General features: G+C 42.8%; 1 protein-coding gene across 1 annotated transcript in view; it reads left to right on the top strand.

Moving 5' to 3' along the window:
* The first annotated feature begins 830 nt into the window (after positions 1-830).
* The window catches only part of LOC124795590 (puratrophin-1-like), a 1,203,525-nt gene continuing 1,180,993 nt past the window's right edge, over positions 831-23,362 (top strand). Inside the window, exons 1-2 of the mRNA XM_047259662.1 lie at positions 831-873; positions 915-1,207. Coding sequence (XP_047115618.1) covers positions 831-873; positions 915-1,207 — 336 coding nt within the window. The remainder of the gene's footprint in view (positions 874-914; positions 1,208-23,362) is intronic.

Genomic DNA, 23,362 nt, shown 5'->3' with positions numbered 1-23,362 from the left:
TCATCGAGAATTTCTTGCGTTTTACAGAGCAATCAGTGCCTTCACTCGTGTTATTCTATTAAGAACCTATGTGTGTATTATAAATGGGATAAAATTATTTCTTAGTATTTCGACTTTTACATTAGCTGTAGTTTAATTTTTATTTAATACATTTTATTGATCTTCGGCCTATCCAGTACAGCCGCCGAATTCTTACAGATTATACAAATATGCGATGTATTTGTTAATCTGACAGTTATAAACCACGATAATGTAATTCTAAATGTTATAAATCTGTGTTGTTAGTCTATTGGCGCTAGAATGTTTATGAGAAACTGTCGTACTTTCTTGTCGACGGCGGCCACAACAAAAGATGGGCCGTACTCTTAATATTTGCAGAAAGTAGCTTCTACGTTAGCGGAAACGCCCGTAGATAATTGAATTATAGTCTGAGCTTTTAAGGAATTAAAGCGTCTAGTGACGTCGGAGCTTTGGATTACCTTTCTGCCTCCGTCCGATGAACTGTTTCGTAGGTTTTGCCTTTGGTATCTTCTTGCCAGGTCCCTTTCCCGTTGCCATTTCCCTGACTTTAAATAGTATCTGCCTCTAAATTGAAGTTTGGGTTTTAGTCCAAATTATGGTTCTTCTCACACAGCATTCTTGGTTACGGGGTTAACAACTTCATAGCCGCTAAGTCCACTGTATGCTTTCTTTCAGGCGAAGCCGACAGATTTGATTCCTTCTCGTATCGATTTCGCCTTCCAGTAAATCTGTACCCAGCCAAAGTGTTAAAGCTGGATTTAAAGCAGTGGTCAATCATGAGTTAAAATGTGATGCAAAGTTCCGCGGTCATGACGCTTGCCAACTTGTCCTGTTCTAACCTCAGTATTGACAGTACATCGATACCGGTGCCGAGCCAGCCCCTGGCACGGTAGGCAGCCCCACGGTGCACTGCACGCGCCCAGGGCGCGGGAAACCTGTGCTAGTTGGGGAGGCGGCCGCCGCGGCGCTGCGGTCGCGGGCGTGGAACGCGCCCAGCGTCCGTAGCACGCCGCAGTGTTGTACCGGCGGCTCGGCCGAGTGGAGGCGTCTGTCCTACTGTTGCCTCAGCGTCACTTCCTGGTCGCGCTCAGCCCGACTGTGTGATTATTCGTTTTTAAGTGTTGGTGTCCCAGGTGTGTGCCCAGCGACAATCGGTGGATCTGCTAGCATACCACAGGACAGTAAGGTAACTCATCCTGTTTTCATTCAGTGCGCGCGAAGGGCTCGAATGATTTGCTGCATTTCCTTATCCTCTCTACTTGTGGCATAGTCTCTCGGACGTAATTCCGCCCGCGTAATAACTTTGGTTACCGACTACTTCTAGCGACCAGTACATTCGCGCCTGTAAGCTTCTGTTTGCTGTTTTTTTTCATTTCCCAAATAATTCACAGGTGACTTTTACGGTTCAGCGGTCCAGTGAGAGCATGGTGTTATTAAGCTCCGGTTACTATTGTGATTAATTTCACTATTGTGAATAACTGGTAACGATTCGGCTTCTCACAAATCAAAATGTATGTATTTGATGGATTGGTAAACATTTTAGGAATTATATATCTTAGCTTTTCCTCCATTTTATAGACGATATCGCAACGAAAAACTTTTCACCATCACCAGCAAACTACTCTACTACACCAGTTGAAAGGTACTGAATTCCCAAGAACCAGACTATCGACTACACTCAAGGATAGACTATTGCATTAAAATGTAGAGAATATACATGCGGTGTAAAAAAAAAAAAAAAAAAGTCATAGTTATTCAGTACATGCACATCGTCTTCATTGTCTGCGCGTCATTGGTTCGCAGCAGAAATCTTTGTTCACTTATTAAAGGATTTTGTCAGATGTTGTTTAGTTGATGAAGAGAACGGACATACGGCGTTTAGTACTGCCTGTGGCTGCTGTTTTATCAGTGTACCGGTGGAGATGTCGGACGCAGACCTGCATCGCAAACAGCACTCTGTGGACTTCGCACCTACACATTTCAGCTTCTGCTATCGATTTGCCACATTGTGCTGACTTAAAAAGTTTTCACAACTGTATTTATAGACGGCCGGTCTGGTAAACTGACATACGGCCGGGAGAGCGGTGTGCTGACCACAAGCCCCTCCATATCCGCATCCAGTGACGCCTGCGGGCTGAGGATGACACGGCAGCCAGTCGGTACCGTTGGGCCTTCCAAGGCCTGTTCGGACGGAGTTTAATTTGGTTTTATTTGTAGATAGTCTCATTGAGGAATTCAGGAAACATCATTAATATATTTTTCTGATACATCTCATTTTATAAGTGTCTACTGATAAGAAACGTAGTCCTTATAGGAAAGAGGGGTGCGTAAATGAAAGCGAAGTTGATCTGTGACACACATCATATGTATTATTCTCTAACCGTTTCAAAAGAGATGTAAAAGCAAGTCTCTAATGGCACAACTGTTTTGTTATGTGTCAGGTATCTGCAGCGGAAATATATGTTTCGGTTAGCGTTTGCATGTCAGACACTACAGGTGACTGTCACAAGTCACCGACCTCTAGAAGCGCCGAGGTATTTTCAGAGTGTCTGCACGTACGGTATCGTGAAATGCACATACTGATCCTGCAGTTTAAGCGGCGTTGAGTTGGAAAGTGACAAGAATTGGTCTGATATAGTACACTAGGGAAAGAGTTGTCTCTCCAGTGACGAACTCGAATATGAGCATACTACATGTCACTGCGGAGTTACGACGGCAAAAATAAATTTCGTTGATCAACATCACATAGCTTTCATCCGTTCCCGTTCGTGTGTGGAGCAGCTGAAATAGTGTGTGCCACATGGGGAATTTTTAACATTGTATTGCTTATACAAGTTCGGAAAGTGTCTCAGCATAAGTCATCTTTCGCTACCTTTAGCAGACTCTGCCGCCAATCATGAGTTGATGACTAAGCAAAGATTTTTTAACAACGATAATAATAAAACAATGAAATGAGATCTATAGTTGTTGTTGTTGTCTTCTGTTGGAGACTGGTCTGCTGCTTCTCCCCACACTAGTCTATCACTGCAGTTCTCTTTATTTCTGCATAACTGCTGCAGTACACATTCACTGGAAGCTGCTCACTGTATGTGATCCTTGGCCTTTCCCAACTCCTCTCCACCAAACGCAAACTTCCTTTTTTCGCAAATTCCCAAACTGGCGACGATTCTTTGAGGCCCTCAGTTGAATCCTATCAACCGGTCCCCTTTTTTAGTCAATTTGTACCACAAATTACTTTACCGCCTTTCTATTTAGTACCCCTTCATTGTTATTCGGTTTACTCACAAAATTTTCAATATCATTTCGTAGTACCACGCTTAAGAAGCCGTTACATTCCTTTGTGAACTGATTAACTATTACAGCACTTTAAATTTCAAAAACAGGAGATGATGCTGCAAATATTGAGGGTGAATTATGATTCGTGTGACCTTATTTCTAAAATTACTACAAAAATAAATCGCGATTTTGGTATATGTATGCATAAACTAAGACAGTCCACAATTTTATTACAAAAACTCTATTGGGCATGATTGCGACTCCTTAGAAAGTACCCTAAACATTTACAAAACCATTTTTAGGATGCTACTTCGGATCTTGGTTAAAATATATACCGACAGTTTTTATTGCGAGTATTTAAATTAAGCAGTTGATACATAGGCTGCATTTTTCTAGTGCCCTAGAAATAGCCAGCAGTTTGGCGCTCGCTTTTCCCATGACTGGTCGTTGCAAGGTATCCTGCCTGATGCTGCCCCGTCGTCGTCCCTAAACCTTTCGTTCGACGTCTTCTCTCTCCGTAATTCAATTTATCGAAAAAGCTTCAAAGTTTTGTGAAATTTGCAGCTTTAAAATTTTCGCATAAGGAGTGTAAATAAAAGTAAAGGCTTCAGAGTTTGATTTAAATCTACATAGCCGGTTTTTAGATAGAAAAAATTCCGTGTTATGTGGGCTACTATGCTGATGCCTCGTACTGTGATCGTTGATTGCTAGGATGCCCGAAGTTGAACAAAAAAGTTAACATGCCTTACTTTTTTGGGTTCATAAACATTTTATTTTTATCTGTTGTTACTTTGACGTTGTAATTTCATGTACTGAATCGTTCCACGACCTTGGAGATTTGCTCCTCAATTTGGTCCTACGGAACTTGACTTGTGAATAAAAAAAAAACAAAAGAAAAAAAATACAAAAGTAATCGTAATTTCATTATGAGGAATTCTACTGGAAATAGTGTTACACTCGTCGACTAATGAGTCTAGCGAAAGATGTACGTGCTGCACGTTCCTGAGTCACAGAATCGAGGTATACAACGAATACAGCTTTTTGGAATCCAATTCCGTGCATGTCCAATAAAGTGGAATTCACACGACAATCTTACAACAGTTTCAAAGGTACTAATGTACTAAGACATTAGACTACATGGACTCGCATTCGGAAGGTCGGCTGTTCAAACCCGCGTGCGACCATCCTGATTTAGATTTTACGTGATTTCCCTAAATCACTTCAGGCAAATGCTGGGATGCTTCCTTTGAAAGGGCACGGCCGATTTCGTTCCGCATGTTTCCCTTACTCGAGCTTGTGCTCCGTGTGTAATGACCCCGTTGTGGACTGGGTCGTCTAAACACAAATCTCCTGTTCTCCCTCCTCCTCCTCCTCCTCCATTACAATACAAACTGTGTACAGGTACAGGGATAGCAAAATACGTCAATACTCAATCTACCATTTACCGCAAGATTAACTGTCAGTGAAAGAAACTGTAGCATCTCAGAATCTACATCAGCTGAAGTGGCATTTATCTAAAACATTTAAATGTTTATTGTGGATTTTTTCCCAAGTTGCCTCGATATACGAGGTGTGGCTAGAAAAAAACCGGACTGATGCTGGAAAAAACATTTATTTACAATTTCATGTTATCTCCTTCAATGTACTCTCCTCCTCGGTCTCTACACCGCTCCATACGAATTTTCCACTGTTCGTAGCAATGCTGCAGATCATTTTCGGTAAGTCCATACATTACTTCCGTCGCTTTTTCTTTTACTGCTTCACCAGTCTCAAATCTAGTTCCTTTCAAAGCTGACTTGACTTAGGGAAAAGAAAAAAGTCACAGGGGGCCAAATCAGGTGAGTAGGGTGGATGATCTAAGATGGGAATGTTGTGTTTTGCCAAAAACGTCTTCACTGACAACGCACTGTGAGCTGGGGCATTGTCTTGGTGAAGGATCCATGACTTTTTTCTCCACAAATCGTTCCGTTTTCTCCGTACTCGCTCACGTAGGGTAGCCAGGACGCTAATGTAGTAATGCTGATTCACTGTTTGTCCCTCTGGTACCCAATCAATGTGCACAATCCCTTTGATGTCAAAAAAAAACAATCATCATTGCCTTGAATTTCGATTTTGACATTCGTGCTTTTTTTTGTCGTGGAGAACCAGGAGTTTTCCAATGCATCTATTGGCGTTTAGTTTCGGGATCGTAAGTAAAAAACCACGATTCATCGCGAGTAATAACATTTTGTAAGAAGGTGCGATCACTTTCAATGTTTTCCAGGATGTCAGAACAAATCATTCTTCGGCGTTCCTTCTGTTCAATTGTGAGACACTTTGGAACCATTTTTGAACACACTTTGTTCATGTTGAAACTTTCATGAAGAATCTGCCTAACACTTTCCTTGTCAACTCCTGTTAACTCAGACACTGCTCTGATTGTTAAACGGCGATCTTGTCGAACAAGTTTACCGATTTTTTCAATGTTTGCATCAGTTTTTGCTGACAATGGTCTGCCAGTGCGAGTGTCATCACTGGTGTCTTCGCGGCCATCTTTAAATCGTTTAAACCACTCAAACACTTGTGTTCGCGATAAACAATCATCGCCGTACACTTGTTGTAACATTACAAACGTTTCACTTGCAGATTTTCCTAGTTTGAAACAAAATTTGATGTTAACACGCTGTTCTTTCTGTACACTCAACATTTTCCGACGCACAGACAAAACGTCAACTACTTAAAACAGACGCCACGGGCAGACTGAGTGCAGGAGGCAGATGAAACTCGAGCAGTAGGCGGAGCGAGAGTCACGTGACAGGCCACGCGACTTTCAGCCTTATTGCATTCGTTTTATTGTTTCACCAGTACTAGTCCGGTTTTTTTCTAGCCACACCTCGTAAAGCCTGTGTCACAGCGACATATTTTCGTAATATTTGTTTTTGATGTGGTAACGTTCAGAACTTTCTCTGTGGGAACCAGTTGCCAGATTCACACCAACGTGAAATATGTCGCGGTGAGACAAGTTTTCTTGTTTCCGGATATAAAGATAGCAGAGAGTGCAGTGGCCTGTAGCAAAACGCCTGTCGTCGCTGTAGCTACTAACACTGCTCCGTCAGGCGGTGGCCATCATTGTGCGGAGCAGCACTGGCTGCGCTGTGACGTCGTGTTTTAGGAGCGGCGCTGTACAGACCGGCTCGCGCGCTGTGTGTGGAAATAGCGCCGCCGCGCGCGCCGTATTTATAGCGACCACCTGCGAGCGCGCCGATCCGCCGCGCCATGCCTCACAGCTGATGCTGCCCGCGGCCGCCTGTGCAGCTCTCTACCGCACGACACCCACGCCTCGCCACCAGCTTGTTCGCTTACGGCCAAATTATAACACGTAATGCTATCTCCCCCCTTCCTCCCGGAGTCTTGGCCGCGGTTGGAGTCTGATTTGTCGCATTGCCCGAAGTCTAGGTTAGGTCGTAAGGTGGCGGTTCGGCTGTGAGTTGTCGGAGCTGATGAATGTCGTCTGTAGCGTTGCTCGAGGTATAGGTTTCGTTGGAAATATTTGCTCCATATTTAATATACTACATTATGATGTCTGAAGCTTCTTTCGTTATTGTTTCAGCCATCTGTAATTCGATACTGTATCAGTCATCATATTTGAAACGTCCCCTTAGAAAAATTTATGAATGATTGTGCTGATAAACCTCTTACGTTATTTGATTTTCAAACAACTGAGCAGAACCGAACGTACTCAGACATTTCTCTCTTTACTTATTCTGATCAACACTAAACAGACACACAATATTTTTAGCGCAACGCAATCTGACTTTCAATAATCCCTACAAAAGAATGGCCCTGACTAACAATAACCTATACCTTTCATGAATCACTTACCTCACAAAAATCTTCATTACTCGAACTACTGCAATAGAGCGAGCGCCACTACTGCCAGCTAAATAAAAGATTCTAACTACTGAAGTCACTAACTACTGATAGGCATAGTTAGCAAATAAAAGACTTTGATAGAGAACAAACAATGTATTTACCTTAGGAATGTTCAAAAGTCATATCAGTTCATGAGATCCAGTCTTACAAATTTACTGTCTCTGATGGACACACGTCCAGATCATCCGCTCTCAAAACTCCGCCGTCTCTCTCCCCACATCCACCACTGCTGGCGGCTCACCTCCAACTGCGCAACGCTACACGCTGTTCACATCCAACTGCCCAACACTACAATAGCAAAAATTCCAACAATGCAAACCAGCCACAGACTTCACACAACACAGCCAGTGATTTTCGTACAGAGCGCTACGTGGCGTTACCAACATAAAAACCTAACCAACCTACTTACATATTTAATGCACTCCCAGAGTTCAAAAATGTGTTACTTTACAGAGTGACCAGCAAAATTTCGGGGCTTGTCCAATGATAGTTCACACACACTGTACTGCTGGCGTATGTACACACTGCCACTGGTACACGTTTTCGTATGCCTTCATTCCTACGTGCATGGAGTGCTTTTCCGGAACGGTGAACAATGTGTGCCACAACAAAGACCTGGGTGTGTCTATGAGATGGCATTTTAAAAATATTGTTCGTTCGGTGCCGACTCGGATTTGCTAATAAGGTCCAGCCAACCTGATTTCCGTTTTGAATTCTCCTATCCAGCCATTCCTACCGAATACCAGTGTGGTTCCTACTAACATGACACGGTATCATCTTGACCTGTTACCTGCATATTATCAGTTACTCCGAATCAAAATCTCATACAGATGCACCATTATTCATCATCATCAGTTGCTTGACATCGATGTTGAACCTGTGCCTTGTTTCTGAACGCTAGTTAGTACAGCTTTCTTGGCACTGAGTAAAAATCATTCTCATAGTCTATGAACCCCAGATGAAAGGGATCTAAATTCGCTTTCAACTTGCAATTGTTCCACCAGTAAAAACAACTCACTCCTTTGGTTGATTAGAACTGATACGAGTTGGAGAAACGTGCTGTGTGCTCTGTTTACCATGATTGTTGTACATAGCTCCCTATTGCTGTCACTCGATAATGGCATCTGATATTGAATTTAGTCAGTCATGATGTACAGACAAATTTTAATTTTTGACATAAAGCTTAGTGCCCAGAGGAATCATTGTTTTAACCTTCAAAATGTCCATACTGGCAGTAAAACCTAAGGCAAAGATGTTGTTTAACGTTGGTAAAGTCACAGAAGAGATTAATGACATCGTGAAACATTTTTTTGGACTGTGACAATCCGACGAATGTGCCATAACACGAATGTCTGTCGCAAGACTGTGTTAATAAATGCACTATTATCAAAGCCAACTCCAGCACCAATACAGTCAGTCGAATGATGGAAAAAAAAGCAGAAAGATCTGACGCTTTGAGTAGCTGGACACAAACTGGAAAGCACTTAGTTCTGGGATGATTTAGACGAAAATCTTATGGCAATTTCACTAGCTGATTGGACCCTCCAACTAGCTGATAATGACATTGCGGCTAAACAGCTTTCCAACTTGTGCGGTGTTGTGATGTGTTTGTGCCCTCGTGAAAGTGTGTGGAATGATGATAACGCAGAGGCTGAACGCCCAAGCCTGCTCGTATTTAATTGCTACCGAATAGTACCAAATGAACTTCTAAAGTAACTGTGTCCATGCGAATGACAGACACGGTCTAAAGCGTCGTAAGTCCTCAGCCCAAGGGAAAGTGTCTAGATGTCTGCGTCTACAGTGACATTTGCATACAAGGGACTTTCCTCTGAATCCTGCCATTTGTGTTGTATTTAAATTTATCCATGTTATATGGATGTTGTTTGAGGTCTGAGACTGTATTATAAGATTATGTGAAATAATTTATACTGCTGCAGTCACTTTTTACTAATATTTTATTAGCACAATGCATTTCGGCAGCATGCTGCCATCATCAGGTGCATTATACAGTTACTTATACATCAGCTGATAGGTTATGTACATTAGCTGTGTGTGTCAGTGGGGTTAAGAATCCATGGCACAGCACATGGAGATGTATTATTAAACGATAAGCTTGAAAGTAATTATGTTAACTTCTTCAAAAACTTCTCCAACTTTAAATGTTTATTTCATAATCAGAAAAGTTATCATTAAGTATCCATGTAACATTCTCCATATTGCCAGTACATCTAGATACAAGTCCTCATCTTCACTACAAGTGTATATTACTGTGTTTGAAATTGTAAGTAGTTTAGCTGGAAAGATGTTAACAGTCTATTAAATTCTAAGTAGTTTATCTTAGATTTTAAAACTCTTTGGAAAAATGTAAACAGATGTTTGTGAAAATGCTAAGTTATGATTTTCCTGTTACTATGCTCTGTGTGCCAGAAAATGAAATCGCCAACAGAAATGTAAGTAAACGTATTAATATATTACCTAATCATGCTATTCACATAACGTACACACTGTAACAGATTTATCCTTCCACACAGGTTACTTTTCGTTTCTTAATCCCACTGGTACCAAAAGCGAATGTACATAACCTATCAGCTGATGTATAAGTAACTGTATAATGCACCTGATGATGGCAGCATGCTGCCGAAATGCGTTGTGCTAATAAAATATTAGTGAAAAGTGACTGCAGTAGTATAAATTATTCCACATGTGTTGTGTCGCTGAACCGCCATTTAGGAGAGCCGGATATCAAACAACATTCCCAACATTCTGAATTACGTTTCGCACTATTCCTAAATCAAGTAAGGCTTTTTTAAAATAATTTCTTCTCATAGTACTGAACATTTCTTTTGGAAACATGTGGATTCGAAAACTTAGTTGGTAAATACGTACGTTTTGCGCCGTTACTGGAATCTCCGTCTGTTCTGTCATTCCAAGAGGTTACCAGAACGGTTGTTCCGCGAAGTACCACTGCGTCAACAGGACGTTCAGTTGTAGAAGGAGGATGCTGAACACTGATGTTCTACGTAACAACATCACAGCAGACGCTTCAAGCCACTTTCTTCCCGCCTAGCTTCGAAGGTCCTACTGGGAATGACCCCTGGACTTATTAAGACGAAAAACATTCGTACTTTATGTTTCGTGATGAATTAACATACGAGCGAAAACAGTAACTGTTGTCCACTGTTACGCACACAACTCTGATTTAAGAGTCATTGGGCATTTTAAGGACATTTTTGAACACGACCTTTTTACCACGTTTCAGAAATTTGGCTCAGTGCCACGCCAACTCTTGTTGTTGTTGTTGTGGTCTTCAGTCCTGAGACTGGTTTGATGCAGCTCTCCATGCTGCTCTATCCTGTGCAAGCTTCTTCATCTCCCAGTACCTACTACAACCTACATCCTTCTGAATCTGCTTAGTGTATTGATCTCTTGGTCTCCCTCTACGATTTTTACCCTCCACGCTGCCCTCCAATGCTAAATATGTGATCCCTTGATGCCTCAAAACATGTCCTACCAACCGATCCCTTCTTCTAGTCAAGTTGTGCCACAAACTTCTCTTCTCCCCAATCCTATTCAATACCTCCTCATTAGTTACGCGATCTACCCACCTTATCTTCAGCATTCTTCTGTAGCACCACATTTCGAAAGCTTGTATTCTCTTCTTGTCCAAACTGGTTATCGACCATATTTCACTTCCATACATGGCTACACTCCATACAAATACTTTCAGAAACGACTTCCTGACACTTAAATCTATACTCGATGTTAACAAATTTCTCTTCTTCAGAAACGATTTCCTTGCCAACTCTTACTATCTATTATATGCGGTATCAAATGAAATTTGAAGCGGAGTCGTGGATTTCTTGATAAGGAGGAAGCAGCACGTTATCTTGGATGGACAGTCAACGAGAGATGTAGAGCTAAGTTCAGGTGTGCACCAGGGAAGTGTGTTTGGACCCTTGCTGTTCATGTTGTACTTTGATTACCTAGAAAACAATGTTAACAGTAGCTTTAGTTTTATTGCAGATGATACCGTTATCTTTAATGAAGTATTATCCGAAAGAAGTCTGAATAAATTTACTAGCAGACCTTGATAAGGTGTCAAACAAGTGCAAGTGTTGGAAGTTTGCTTTAAAGCTTCAAGAACGTAAATTTATTCACTTAACAACAAAAATTAACGCTGTATAGTATGACTACAATGTCAGTGAGTCACAACTAGAACCAGTCAACACATCTAAGTACCTGGGGGGTACTATTTCTAGGGATATGTGTTCAAACATCTGTGAATTCCTAAGGGACCAAACTCTGAGATCATCGGTTTCTGGACTTAAACACTACCTAAACTAACTTACACAAACTTATCCTAAGAACATCACACATCCATACCCGAGGGAGGACTCGGACCTCCGATGGGAGTGGGCGTGCAATCCATTCGAGTCCTCTCTCGGGCATGGGTGTGTGTGTTGTTCTAAGCATAAGTTAGTTTAAGTTAGTGTAAGTAGTGTGTAAACCTAGGGACCGATGACCTCAGCAGTTTGGTCCCATTGGAACTTACCACAAATTTCCATATTTCCATCGTTAACTCGGCGGAGATATGTGTATGAAGAAACGATCAGTGCATGACATCCCCAGCAGTACGAAACAAATATTGACAAATCAAGTGAGCATTCACGGGAATAGATGTTTTCGATTGATAAGTTGTTATTAGCACATTAAAAATCTGAAAATATCAGGCCACAGTGCAAACACATACCCCTACCAGGAACATAACTGTAACTGTTGAATTCGAAATGTACACACATATATAGAAAGGCTTTTCATTCCGCATTCATTGACTTCGGTAACTCTCGATTTAACTGTTATGTTCCCGTCTAACCTGAGGTTTGCGATACGGCTGCAGATGAATCTGTAGCCACTATCTTCAGAATGGTTCAAATGGCTCTGACCACTATGGGACTTAACTTCTGAGGTCATCAGTCCCCTAGAACTTAGAACTACTTAAACCTAACTAACGGTAGGGCATCACACACATCGATGCCCGAGGCAGGATTCGAACCTGCGACCATGGCAGTAGCGCGGTTCCAGACTGTAGCACCTAGAACCGCTCGGCCACCTCGGCCGGCTCACTATCTTCATTTTTTAAAAAAGCAGCCTTTTTATCTGGTTCGTCGATTGGGAAGAAAACTATAACCGTCCAACTTAACCTAGACTTCAGGCTACGCTTTAAAGTGTCTGTCATCAGAGCCACAAATAGAAAAGTGAAGAAAAGGGAAAACTACGAAGCAGAGCGTCCGTATCTCCGTCGTCAGCGCAGTAGACATTTTCATTAGACCTATGAAGCTGTAGTATACAAGACTATCTAAGCTGCCACCCGCCAGAGGACACTAACGTTAGTCTGTTCCAAATCACTTTATGATTTGGGCAGGAACACTTGGAGAGGTGGAATTGTGTTTCCACGTACCGCACAGAACACAGGCGTATTCTGACATTTCATTCAACTTGCTCAAACTGGCAAACAATTCGTTGTACAAAGATGGAACTGCGCATTTGTGTCTTCCGGGAGGCAGCACTATGTTTCCGTTTTACTTTTATTTTCGGCAGCAAATTTTGAAGTCGATATACGGAAACTTCACGAAAGCGCATTTCTTGACGTCCTTACCGAAATTTCGACGTGCGAGTAAGTTTTTGTTATTGAGTTTAGGTAAAATGATTATGCGAACGAGAATCTAATAATATGTAATATTCTCATATATTCTGCACTGCAGCTCTAAAATGATTCAAATGGCTCTGAGCACTATGGGACTTAACATCTGAGGTGATCAGTCCCGTAGAAGTTAGAACGAACTTGAACCTAAGTAACCCAAGGACATCACACTCACCCATGCCCAAGGCAGGATTGGAACCCGCGACCGTAGCGGTCGCGCGGTTCCAGACTGAAGCGCCTAGAACCGCTCGGCCGCCACGGCCGGCGCACTGCAGCTCTGTTGAATATTTCAAATACATAACGTATGACGTCACACTTCAAACAAATACACCGTTGGAAAGTGACGATCGCTATACCCGATGAAGACCTACGCCTATACTAGCAGCCAGAGCAACCGTCCTTGAGAAACAAATACCAGTCTATGCAACATCTGTACACGATAGAACCGAAATACGGTTTTTGTTTGACGGTTGGCCTCTGTTGTTGTTGTTGTGGTCCTCAGTCCTGAGACTGGTTTGATGCAGCTCTCCATGCTACTCTATCCTGTGCAAGCTGCTTCATCTCCCAGTACCTACTGCAACCTACATCCTTCTGAATCTGCTTAGTGTATTGATCTCTTGGTCTCCCTCTACGATTTTTACCCTCAACGCTGCCCTCCAATGCTAAATTTGTGATCCCTTGATGCCTCAAAACATGTCTTACCAACCGATCCCTTCTTCTAGTCAAGTTGTGCCACAAACTTCTCTTCTCCCCAATCCTATTCAATACCTCCTCATTAGTTACGTGATTTACCCACCTTATCTTCAGCATTCTTCTGTAGCACCACATTTCGAAAGCTTCTATTCCCTTCTTGTGGCCGGCCGAAGTGGCCGTGCGGTTAAAGGCGCTGCAGTCTGGAACCGCAAGACCGCTACGGTCGCAGGTTCGAATCCTGCCTCGGGCATGGATGTTTGTGATGTCCTTAGGTTAGTTAGGTTTAACTAGTTCTAAGTTCTAGGGGACTAATGACCTCAGCAGTTGAGTCCCATAGTGCTCAGAGCCATTTTCCCTTCTTGTCCAAACTGGTTATCGTCCATGTTTCACTTCCATACATGGCTACACTCCATACAAATGCTTTCAGAAACGACTTCCTGACACTTAAATCTATACTTGATGTTAACAAATTTCTCTTCTTCAGAAACGATTTCCTTGCCATTGCCAGTCTACATTTTATATCCTCTCTACTTCGACCATCATCAGTTATTTTACTCCGTAAATAGCAAAACTCCTTTACTACTTTAAGTGTTTCATTTCTTAATCTAATCCCCTCAGCATCACCCGATTTAATTGGACTACATTCCATTATCCTCGTTTTGCTTTTGTTGATGTTCATCTTATATCCTCCTTTCAAGACACTGTCCATTCCATTCAACTGCTCTTCCAAGTCCTTTGCTGTCTCTGACAGAATTACAATGTCATCGGCGAACCTCAAAGTTTTTATTTCTTCTCCATGGATTTTAATACCTACTCCGAATTTTTCTTTTGTTTCCTTTACTGCTTGCTCAATATACAGATTGAATAACATCGGGGAGAGGCTACAACCCTGTCTCACTCCTTTCCCAACCACTGCTTCCCTTTCATGCCCCTCGACTCTTATAACTGCCATCTGGTTTCTGTACAAATTGTAAATAGCCTTTCGCTCCCTGTATTTTACCCCTGCCACCTTCAGAATTTGTAGGAGATAGAAAATTTGTCCTTAGAGTACCACGTGTACCCTTACGTAAAGAAATCACCGAAGGAGTTTGCTGCAGTGTTTGGTGGATTCCTGGTCGTGTGAGTTTCTTGGCGCGTGAGCGCGCTTTCGTGTGGCAGCGGCCAGCGCAGTCTGGAAGGACAGGACAGGGAGGAGGCGACCAGGGCCAGTCGCTTCCGGCGACAGAATTAGATGGCGCGGCAGAGGCAGTGCCTGGAATCGCGGCCAGCGGGCTGCCCTGTTTACTGCTGCGCTGGAAACGGGTCTGCGTCTGCGAGTGGCGCCCGATTGTGCGCGCGCAATAATAGCTCAGGCAGCGCAGCTGAGTCGCTTCCGCGAGGCGCCCCCCCCCCCCCCCTCTCGCCCCCGCCCGGTCGATGACGCAGTGCACAGTGTCGCTTCTGTCTAACGTCTGCAGCGCCGCGAGGCAGGTGCCAGCCGGGAAGCGCCGCATGCGGACACACCACTACTTACGTAACGTATCTGACCCGAGTCCACTTAATACATCCCCATATTACGAGGGCAGTTCAATAAGTAATGCAACACATTTTTTTTCTCGGCCAATTTTGGTTGAAAAAACCGGAAATTTCTTGTGCAATATTTTTAAACATTCCCGCTTCGTCTCGTATAGTTTCATTGACTTCCGACAGGTGGCAGCGCTGTACGGAGCTGTTAAAATGGCGTCTGTAACGGATGTGCGTTGCAAACAACGGGCAGTGATCGAGTTTCTTTTGGCGGAAAACCAGGGCATCTGAGATATTCATAGGCGCTTGCAGAATGTCTACGGTGATCTGGCAGTGGACAAAAGCACGGTGAGTCGTTGGGCAAAGCGTGTGTCATCATCGCCGCAAGGTCAAGCAAGACTGTCTGATCTCCCGCGTGCGGGCCGGCCGTGCACAGCTGTGACTCCTGCAATGGCGGGGCGTGCGAACACACTCGTTCGAGATGATCGACGGATCACCATCAAACAACTCAGTGCTCAACTTGACATCTCTGTTGGTAGTGCTGCCACAATTGTTCACCAGTTGGGATATCCAAAGGTTTGTTCCCGCTGGGTCCCTCGTTGTCTAACCGAACACCATAAAGAGCAAAGGAGAACCATCTGTGCGGAATTGCTTGCTCGTCATGTGGCTGAGGGTGACAATTTCTTGTCAAAGATTGTTACAGGCGATGAAACATGGGTTCATCACTTCGAACCTGAAACAAAACGGCAATCAATGGAGTGGCGCCACACCCACTCCCCTACCAAGAAAAAGTTTAAAGCCATACCCTCAGCCGGTAAAGTCATGGTTACAGTCTTCTGGGACGGTGAAGGGGTTATTCTGTTCGATGTCCTTCCCCACGGTCAAACGATCAACTCTGAAGTGTATTGTGCTACTCTTCAGAAATTGAAGAAACTACTTCAGCGTGTCCGTAGGCACAAAAATCTGAACGAACTTCTCCTTCTTCATGACAACGCAAGACCTCACACAAGTCTTCGCACCCGAGAGGAGCTCACAAAACTTCAGTGGACTGTTCTTCCTCATGCACCCTACAGCCCCGATCTCGCACCGTCGGATTTCCATATGTTTGGCCCAATGAAGGACGCAATCCGTGGGAGGCACTATGCGGATGATGAAGAAGTTATTGATGCAGTACGACGTTGGCTCCGACATCAACCAGTGGAATGGTACCGTGCAGGCATACAGGCCCTCATTTCAAGGTGGCGTAAGGCCGTAGCATTGAATGGAGATTACGCTGAAAAATAGTGTTGTGTAGCTAAAAGATTGGGGAATAACCTGGTGTATTTCAATGCTGAATAAAACAACCCCTGTTTCAGAAAAAAAATATGGTGCATTACTTATTGAACTGCCCTCGTATTTAGATGCTATTCCGTCTATGTGCTCCCCTCCCTCCCCCTCCCCCCTCCACGGGTCCACGGCTAGCTGAGCGCATTAAAGCGCCGCTTCTGGGACACGGGGAGGCAAGACTGTCGAGTATTTACAGAGAGGGCTGGACAGCCGGCCAGCCTGGATGTGGTTGTTAGGCGGTTTCCCACGCACAACTAATGTATGTACGCAGACATTTAGAAAACGCTCTCATACGAACGCAGATTTACACTAGGCGCAGAGAAATGCAAAGGTTAACCCATAGCAGAAACTGGAGAAGGCAAAAGAATGAGGTGACATATCGCGTGTGACGTTCGTCAGAAAGCGCAGAAAACAGCGAGATTTCCACTTCATACTTTCACTTTTCCACATAGTTACTTCCACTTGTCATGCACTTTTGCCAACCATGAAGCTGAACTGGATCTTAAAATTACCAGTCGCAAAATCATGTTTTATTTACTCACTTTGGCAAATCGATTTCATCTGATTAACAGCCATCATCGATGCCACAAATAAAAGAATAAAAATAATTAATAACAGTGACCAAATGAATAAATATACATAAAGAAACTTAAACCAGTTAACGAAACAAGGTCAAATGCAGAAATAAAGTGCTAGCACACTTCATACATGGGAAAATTAACACTGGCTGGATCTACCGATACATTGCTTGTTGTGCAAATCCCTTTCACCACTATTGGAAGCTAGTACCGACGGCCTCACGCTACTCACTTTTGTCGTATCGTCTCAATAGACTTTTAACAAGAGTAAATGGTCCGCAGTTATTCAGCCTTGACTTTATCCAGGCGTACAAAACGTTCAGGAATGTAGTCCACTGACGTCTTCCAGGGCAGGCGATCACCGTGTCGTTTTCAAGGCACAAAGGCAGGGAAATTTCAGCCCTCGGTAGGTGGGGCTATGCCGACCAGCAATCTTAATACAATATATGCAGGAAAAAACAGACACACACTCTCTATAAGCAACAAGCGCCACCACACAACCAAAGACGTCCAACAACAGAAGTTACTGATCGTGATTATTAATTGCCAACGGGTGAACAGTTTGCATTAGCTCTATCCCTCTGTTATTTGAGCAGGAGACCGAACAAAATTTAAGGGAAAAAATCGGATTTGTCCGGCTGTTATTTAAGAATGTGTGACGCATATGCTTCATTCACCTGTTGTCCGCGGTCCTGATGGTCTGATCAGTGTGCGACATACAAAAAGAGCGTGCGATGCGGCAGACTCCCTGCTTCACGAAAACCAAGTTCTCCCTTTACAGAATCTAAAACTGCCGTAATCTTAGGCGGTGGTCGAGAAACACGTTTCACACCATGTTTCATGAGAATAAGACCAATGCTGTTGGAAATGTTATCTGCTCAACGCAAAAAGGCCCTACATAGACTGCGGTGCAAGCTCTTTATTTTCATCTTTCACCCATTCCATTGTTAGTCGATGGCGCAACGTGAGTCGTACCTGCCCTTCACCAAAACCTTTCTGCCGAATGGTGACTCCGAGATGAACAATCTCAGGTGACAAACTTTTTGGTTGTGAGATGAGGGGGTCCATATGCAGAGGTACGAAGCCTTGCCAGATGGTGACAAGTTTCGACCTGAAGACATGCGCCACTCGCAGTATAAATTTCCTTCTGCTGTACTCTCTCACTGGACTGGTGCCTTGAGAACGACTGGGTGTTCACCTGTCGAAATATCGGCGCTTGTCGGAGACGTCACCCGGCTGCATTCCCGCAAGGTTTTTGAACAGTGATGGCATTCAGTGACGCACGTATCTCCAATTTATACACACTTCCATGTCAGACACCATTTTGAATCGTTTTCCTGCCGCTGCCATCTGTGGCAGGCAATCAAAGCAACAGGACATTAGCGGGAAAATTCAAAACTTAATACTACACTAACATAATCTGTCTCTGACAATTAAAGTCAACACAGAAAATAAACATTAGTTTGGAAAATACCCTCGTACAAATAACGCAGGGCGTTGGACTGCCGCAGCTGGAATCCAATTTTTCCCTCAGTGAGACGAACTCCAAGCGTTTCGGCGGATGTTCCAGGCAACATAGATGTGTAAGAGCGTCCCAGGGAAACACCTGCAGCGTAGTCCAAACAACGTTGGCAGCATGTGGGCGGGCATTATCCTGCAGCAGAATGATGCCGCCCGCCAACCCACCATTGGCTTCCCGGAACACGGCACTTCAATTAACGAACAGCGGTGCATAGACACTTAAAAAGTGAAATGCGCCATCAAATCCAAATGCCCAATAATATCGATTCTGTTGCAGGATAATGCCCACCTACTTGTTGCCAAGGTTGCTTCGACTACGCTGCTGAAGCTTAGCTGGGATGTCCTTACACATCCTCCATACAGTTCTGATCTCTCCCCATGCGATTTCCATATTTTTGGAGGCCTGAAGAAAGACATTCGCGGCCATCGATTTGCTTCGGATGAGGAGGTGCGCACCTGAGTACAATCATGGTTCCGTAGACTGCCGCAGACATTTTACCAGGAAGGAATTGACTGTCTTGTCTCACACTGGGGAAAATGTATGGACATTTATGGTGATGACTTTTGAAATAATAAGCAGTTTACTTACTTTTCCTCCATCCATTTCATTTTTATTTGACTGCCCCTTGTACGTTTTGGGTGATGCCATATCTCAGGCTTTTTCTCTGTTTTGTAGATTTTTAAAGAAAGAAACATAACGATATTGACGAACTGAATGTCTCTGCTCAAGGACTTGGTATTGTGTTGTCTTCATCATCATCATATCATTCCCATCGACACGCAAGTCGTCGAAATGGCGTCAACTCAAAAGACTTGCACCAGGCGACAGGTCTACCCGACGAGGCGCCCTAGCCACACGACATTTCATTTAATAGTTACATTAATACCACACGTCGAGCCTCAAGAGTCCACTGGTCCCTTATACCGAGATACTCACAACATATCGTTAACAACTTCCCAAATCTTTTCTCTGGAGTTCGAATTCTCCCAGTATACGAACGATCGAGTATTTTAAACCTGCGATGGACTGTATCAGATGCGTTTGGTTGACAGATTGTGTGCTTGTAATAGTTCACTCTTTCTGAAAGATAACTATTAAATTTAAATGAAATATCGTGTTTTGTCAAATATTTTGGACGCAGTTTGTAACTATAATGATGAAATAAAACGTAGGAAGCAATATCAAAGCAAGGAAATTTTAAAAACTGTGTTTTAAGATAAAAAGGAATTATTGTAGTAGTTAAACAGCCCAAACTAAATCCTTGTGATTGAATAAGATAATATATAATGCTTACAAATCGTGTGTGTTAAAACCTATGTTATCAAAGATAAATAGACTAATGCGGGCCGGCCGCGGTGGCCGAGCGATTCTTGGTGCTCAGTTCGGAACCGCGAGACTGCTACGGTCGCAGGTTCGAATCCTGCCTTGGGCATGGATGTGTGTGATGTTCTTAGGTTAGTTAGGTGAAAGTAGTTCTAAGTTCTAGGGGACTGATGACCTCAGATGTTAAGTCCCATAGCGCTCAGAGCCATTTGAACTATTTTTTGACTAATCCGGAAGAGAATGTAGAAAACTAGCATAAAAGATGAAATAGCATACTCGATAAAATATTAACGAAATTGTTGAAAGATACAATAAACGATGAAATGGAACTTTGGAAAATATTTGCTTCTAAGAGGTACCTTGTAGAACATGTCCTAAAGTATCAAATATTAGTTAATGCACAAAGAAAGAAACTGGAACATGTAGAGAATGTTAAACAGGACACTAGAAAAAACACCAGAGGAAGCATTTCTAGACCTTACATATGTCTGATCGAAGTACGTGAACAGTGTGGTACTGTAGACAAATGGAAATTTCTCGCTTTTAAAAGTACCGTAAGCGTGTTCGTGAATTTCGCCGCATAAATCGACGCGGCATGCGCTTTAATCGATACTCGCCGTTACGTGGAGTGAGCAGCTTAGTTCCACAACTGATGTTACGGTGGCAGACAGTCGTGAGGGCAGTATCATTCGGTACTCAGGGGGCGAGATGGTGCCGCCGCGAAATCGCTTGTACAGAGCTCGGCGGCCATCGATGAAATCGATCATTTCACGGTCTCCGCGTAACACCAGGATGTTGTATCAGGCTTCCTGACGTTCTAAACATGTAACGACTAGGGTATTGCCGTGTTCCTTATTTGACTGTAAACCTTAGCAGTTTCCTCAAGCTTTCACTGCCTCGAAGGATGTGATTCAACTACTGGATCTACACTTCCGTCTGAAGAACTGCTCTTGTACTTCCGCGCATCTCATATAGACGTTGGTACCGTCCTTAGTGTGATGCGCGCTTTTAAATTCTGAAGTGACCAGGGGTAAAGTATATGGAGCGAAAGGTTATGTACAGTGTGTACAGAACGCGAACTACAGTTGTAAGAGTCGAAGGATATGAAACAGGAACAAGAGTTGAGAAGGAAGTGTGACAGGGTCGTAACCAATCCCCAATGTTATTCAATCAGCACATTGAGCAAGCAGTAAAGGAAACCAACGAAAAATTTGGAAATAGACTTAAAATTCAGGGAGAAGAAATAAAAACCTAGACACAATTTCAGTAATACTGACAAACCTCAAAGACGGTAAAGACTTGGAAGAGCAATTGAACGGAAAGGATAGTGTTTTGAAAAGAAGTTATTGGATGAACCAGAACAAAACTGAAAATAAAAGGTAATGAAATTTAGTCGAATTAAATGTGATGATGCTCAGGGAATTTAGATCACAAGTCAGATACTAAAAGACGTAGATGAATTTTGTTATTTGAGCGTAAAATAAGTTACAATGGTCGAGGCTGAGAGGGTATAAAATGTACATGTGAAACCTTCATGATGAGGATAATTTTATGTTACTTGTAACTTGTTATGTCTGTTCCTTTTGTACTGTACAGTAAAGTAAAACCGTCACCATAAGGAAATTTGGCTCAAACGCCGCAGTGCATTACGAAGCATGGTCCTTGTAATTGCTTTACCTGGACAATTACAGGAGCTCTTTCGGTGTAACGTTGACTACAAAGTACGGTGCAGCTTAAAAATTTTTCTCCTTAACCAATGATAGCCAGATGTGAAAGAAACGACAAATGACAGAACAAAATCCTAATACCCACAGGATATCGCATCCTGAGCCTTTGCATTATGTAGTCCGATGCTCGCCAATAAGCCACGGGGGCACACTTGTCTCACAATTTTTAGACAGTGTTCTACCCGCATGCCACCAGAGAAATGAAGTTCAGTTTAGTAAATACGTCCATCCGTGATCTGTACAAACTTAACTCTTTTAAACCAAGTAGTACCATTAAACTCCAGGGTCTAAAGCTGTTTGCAGTTTCAACATGTAATACAGCATTGAGCAGATAATCACACTGCAAACAAAGCCTTTACAAAGCGCTTCTTTCGATCGTATACATTTCGCTTTCCGTCTTCATATAATTCTATGATACGTAACTTGCTGATTACTTGGGATCTCTGTGACCACGCTTCCCTTGTAACGCATCACATATCTTCCAGATTTGTGTAGTACAGTTTACTTTAGCAAATACAACTTTATAGAAGCGAAATAACGAACGGCAGGAAATAATTACAGTATATGTCAAATACGGTAACAAAGAAAGGAAACAAAATATTGATACGCCGATGGCAGTTAGTGCGACAATAGGCTTACGTTTCAAGGAAGTTTATCAAGAGTATACGTGAATTGAAAGAAGCCTGCAAGAAACAGTTGTAGTAAGATTAGAATATTTTATAATGAACAGATGTAAAAGAAGTCATAGAACCATTTGAGGAGATTTTTTACTTAGGACTGTTGAAGACAACGACTCGTGGACAAGAATAGAAATAAACAGAAGTGTAAAAATGGCTTGCAGTGTCTTTGGTGAGTTAAACAGAGTCTTTGAAACTAAGCTCCCGATGCAACGTAAAAGTAACGGGAGGTACGCGGGTGACTTTAGCAAATATGTGGGAGAAATCTGTAGGATATATTTTAGCTGAGCAGTTCTTTCCAGTAGCTGTTGGTGCTTATGATGATAGTGATGATGACGAAGTGAAGATGATTTTGTCGTCATGGTCAGTACATCAATAAACTCTGCAGAATATTCAAATTTTTGCTACACGAAACGATAATGACGATAATGAAATACAAAAGGCAAGTAGATAAATATTTAATAAAATTTCTGTGTAAATTTGTTGCCTTTTTTAATCGACTCTGCTGTCGCGAAGAGGAATACAGGTTCCTTTTATATTCTTAATCGCGTTTTTCCATTTTCTGTACTGATTAACAAGTTTGAGTATAGGAATCACGGAAGTTTTCGCAAACACGTTTATACTGCTATTTATCATTTAAGGACATATTCTTCAAGGATTCTCTCGCCACCCGTGTTCGGAATCTCTATTTCCCCCTCTTCAATTACAGTATTTAACGACTTAATATTTGATGGTGTAAAAGAAATTAATAAAGGAGTTTTGGAACAGCTGGTATCAAAACTGTTGGTTGGTAAAAGGTGAACAAATCCAGGTGATAAAAGGATATATACTGAAGCGCCAAAGAAGCTGGTATAGGCATTCGTATTCAAATACAGAAATGAATAAACAAGCAGAATACGACGCTGTGGTCGACAATGCCTATATAAGACAACAAGTGTCTGGCGCAGTTGTTAGATCGGTTAGTGCTCTGCAGGTTATCAAGATTTAAGCGAGTTTGAACGTTGTGTTGTAGTCGTCGCACCAGCGATAGGACACGGCATCTCCGAGGTAGCGATGAAGTGCGCATTTTAAAACATCAAATCTCAGACATCGCTGCTGCCGGA

This window comes from Schistocerca piceifrons, chromosome 4 (assembly GCF_021461385.2).
Source record: "Schistocerca piceifrons isolate TAMUIC-IGC-003096 chromosome 4, iqSchPice1.1, whole genome shotgun sequence".
Classification (NCBI taxonomy): Eukaryota; Metazoa; Arthropoda; class Insecta; order Orthoptera; family Acrididae; genus Schistocerca; species Schistocerca piceifrons.
This window is presented reverse-complemented; position numbering and strand designations above follow the sequence as displayed.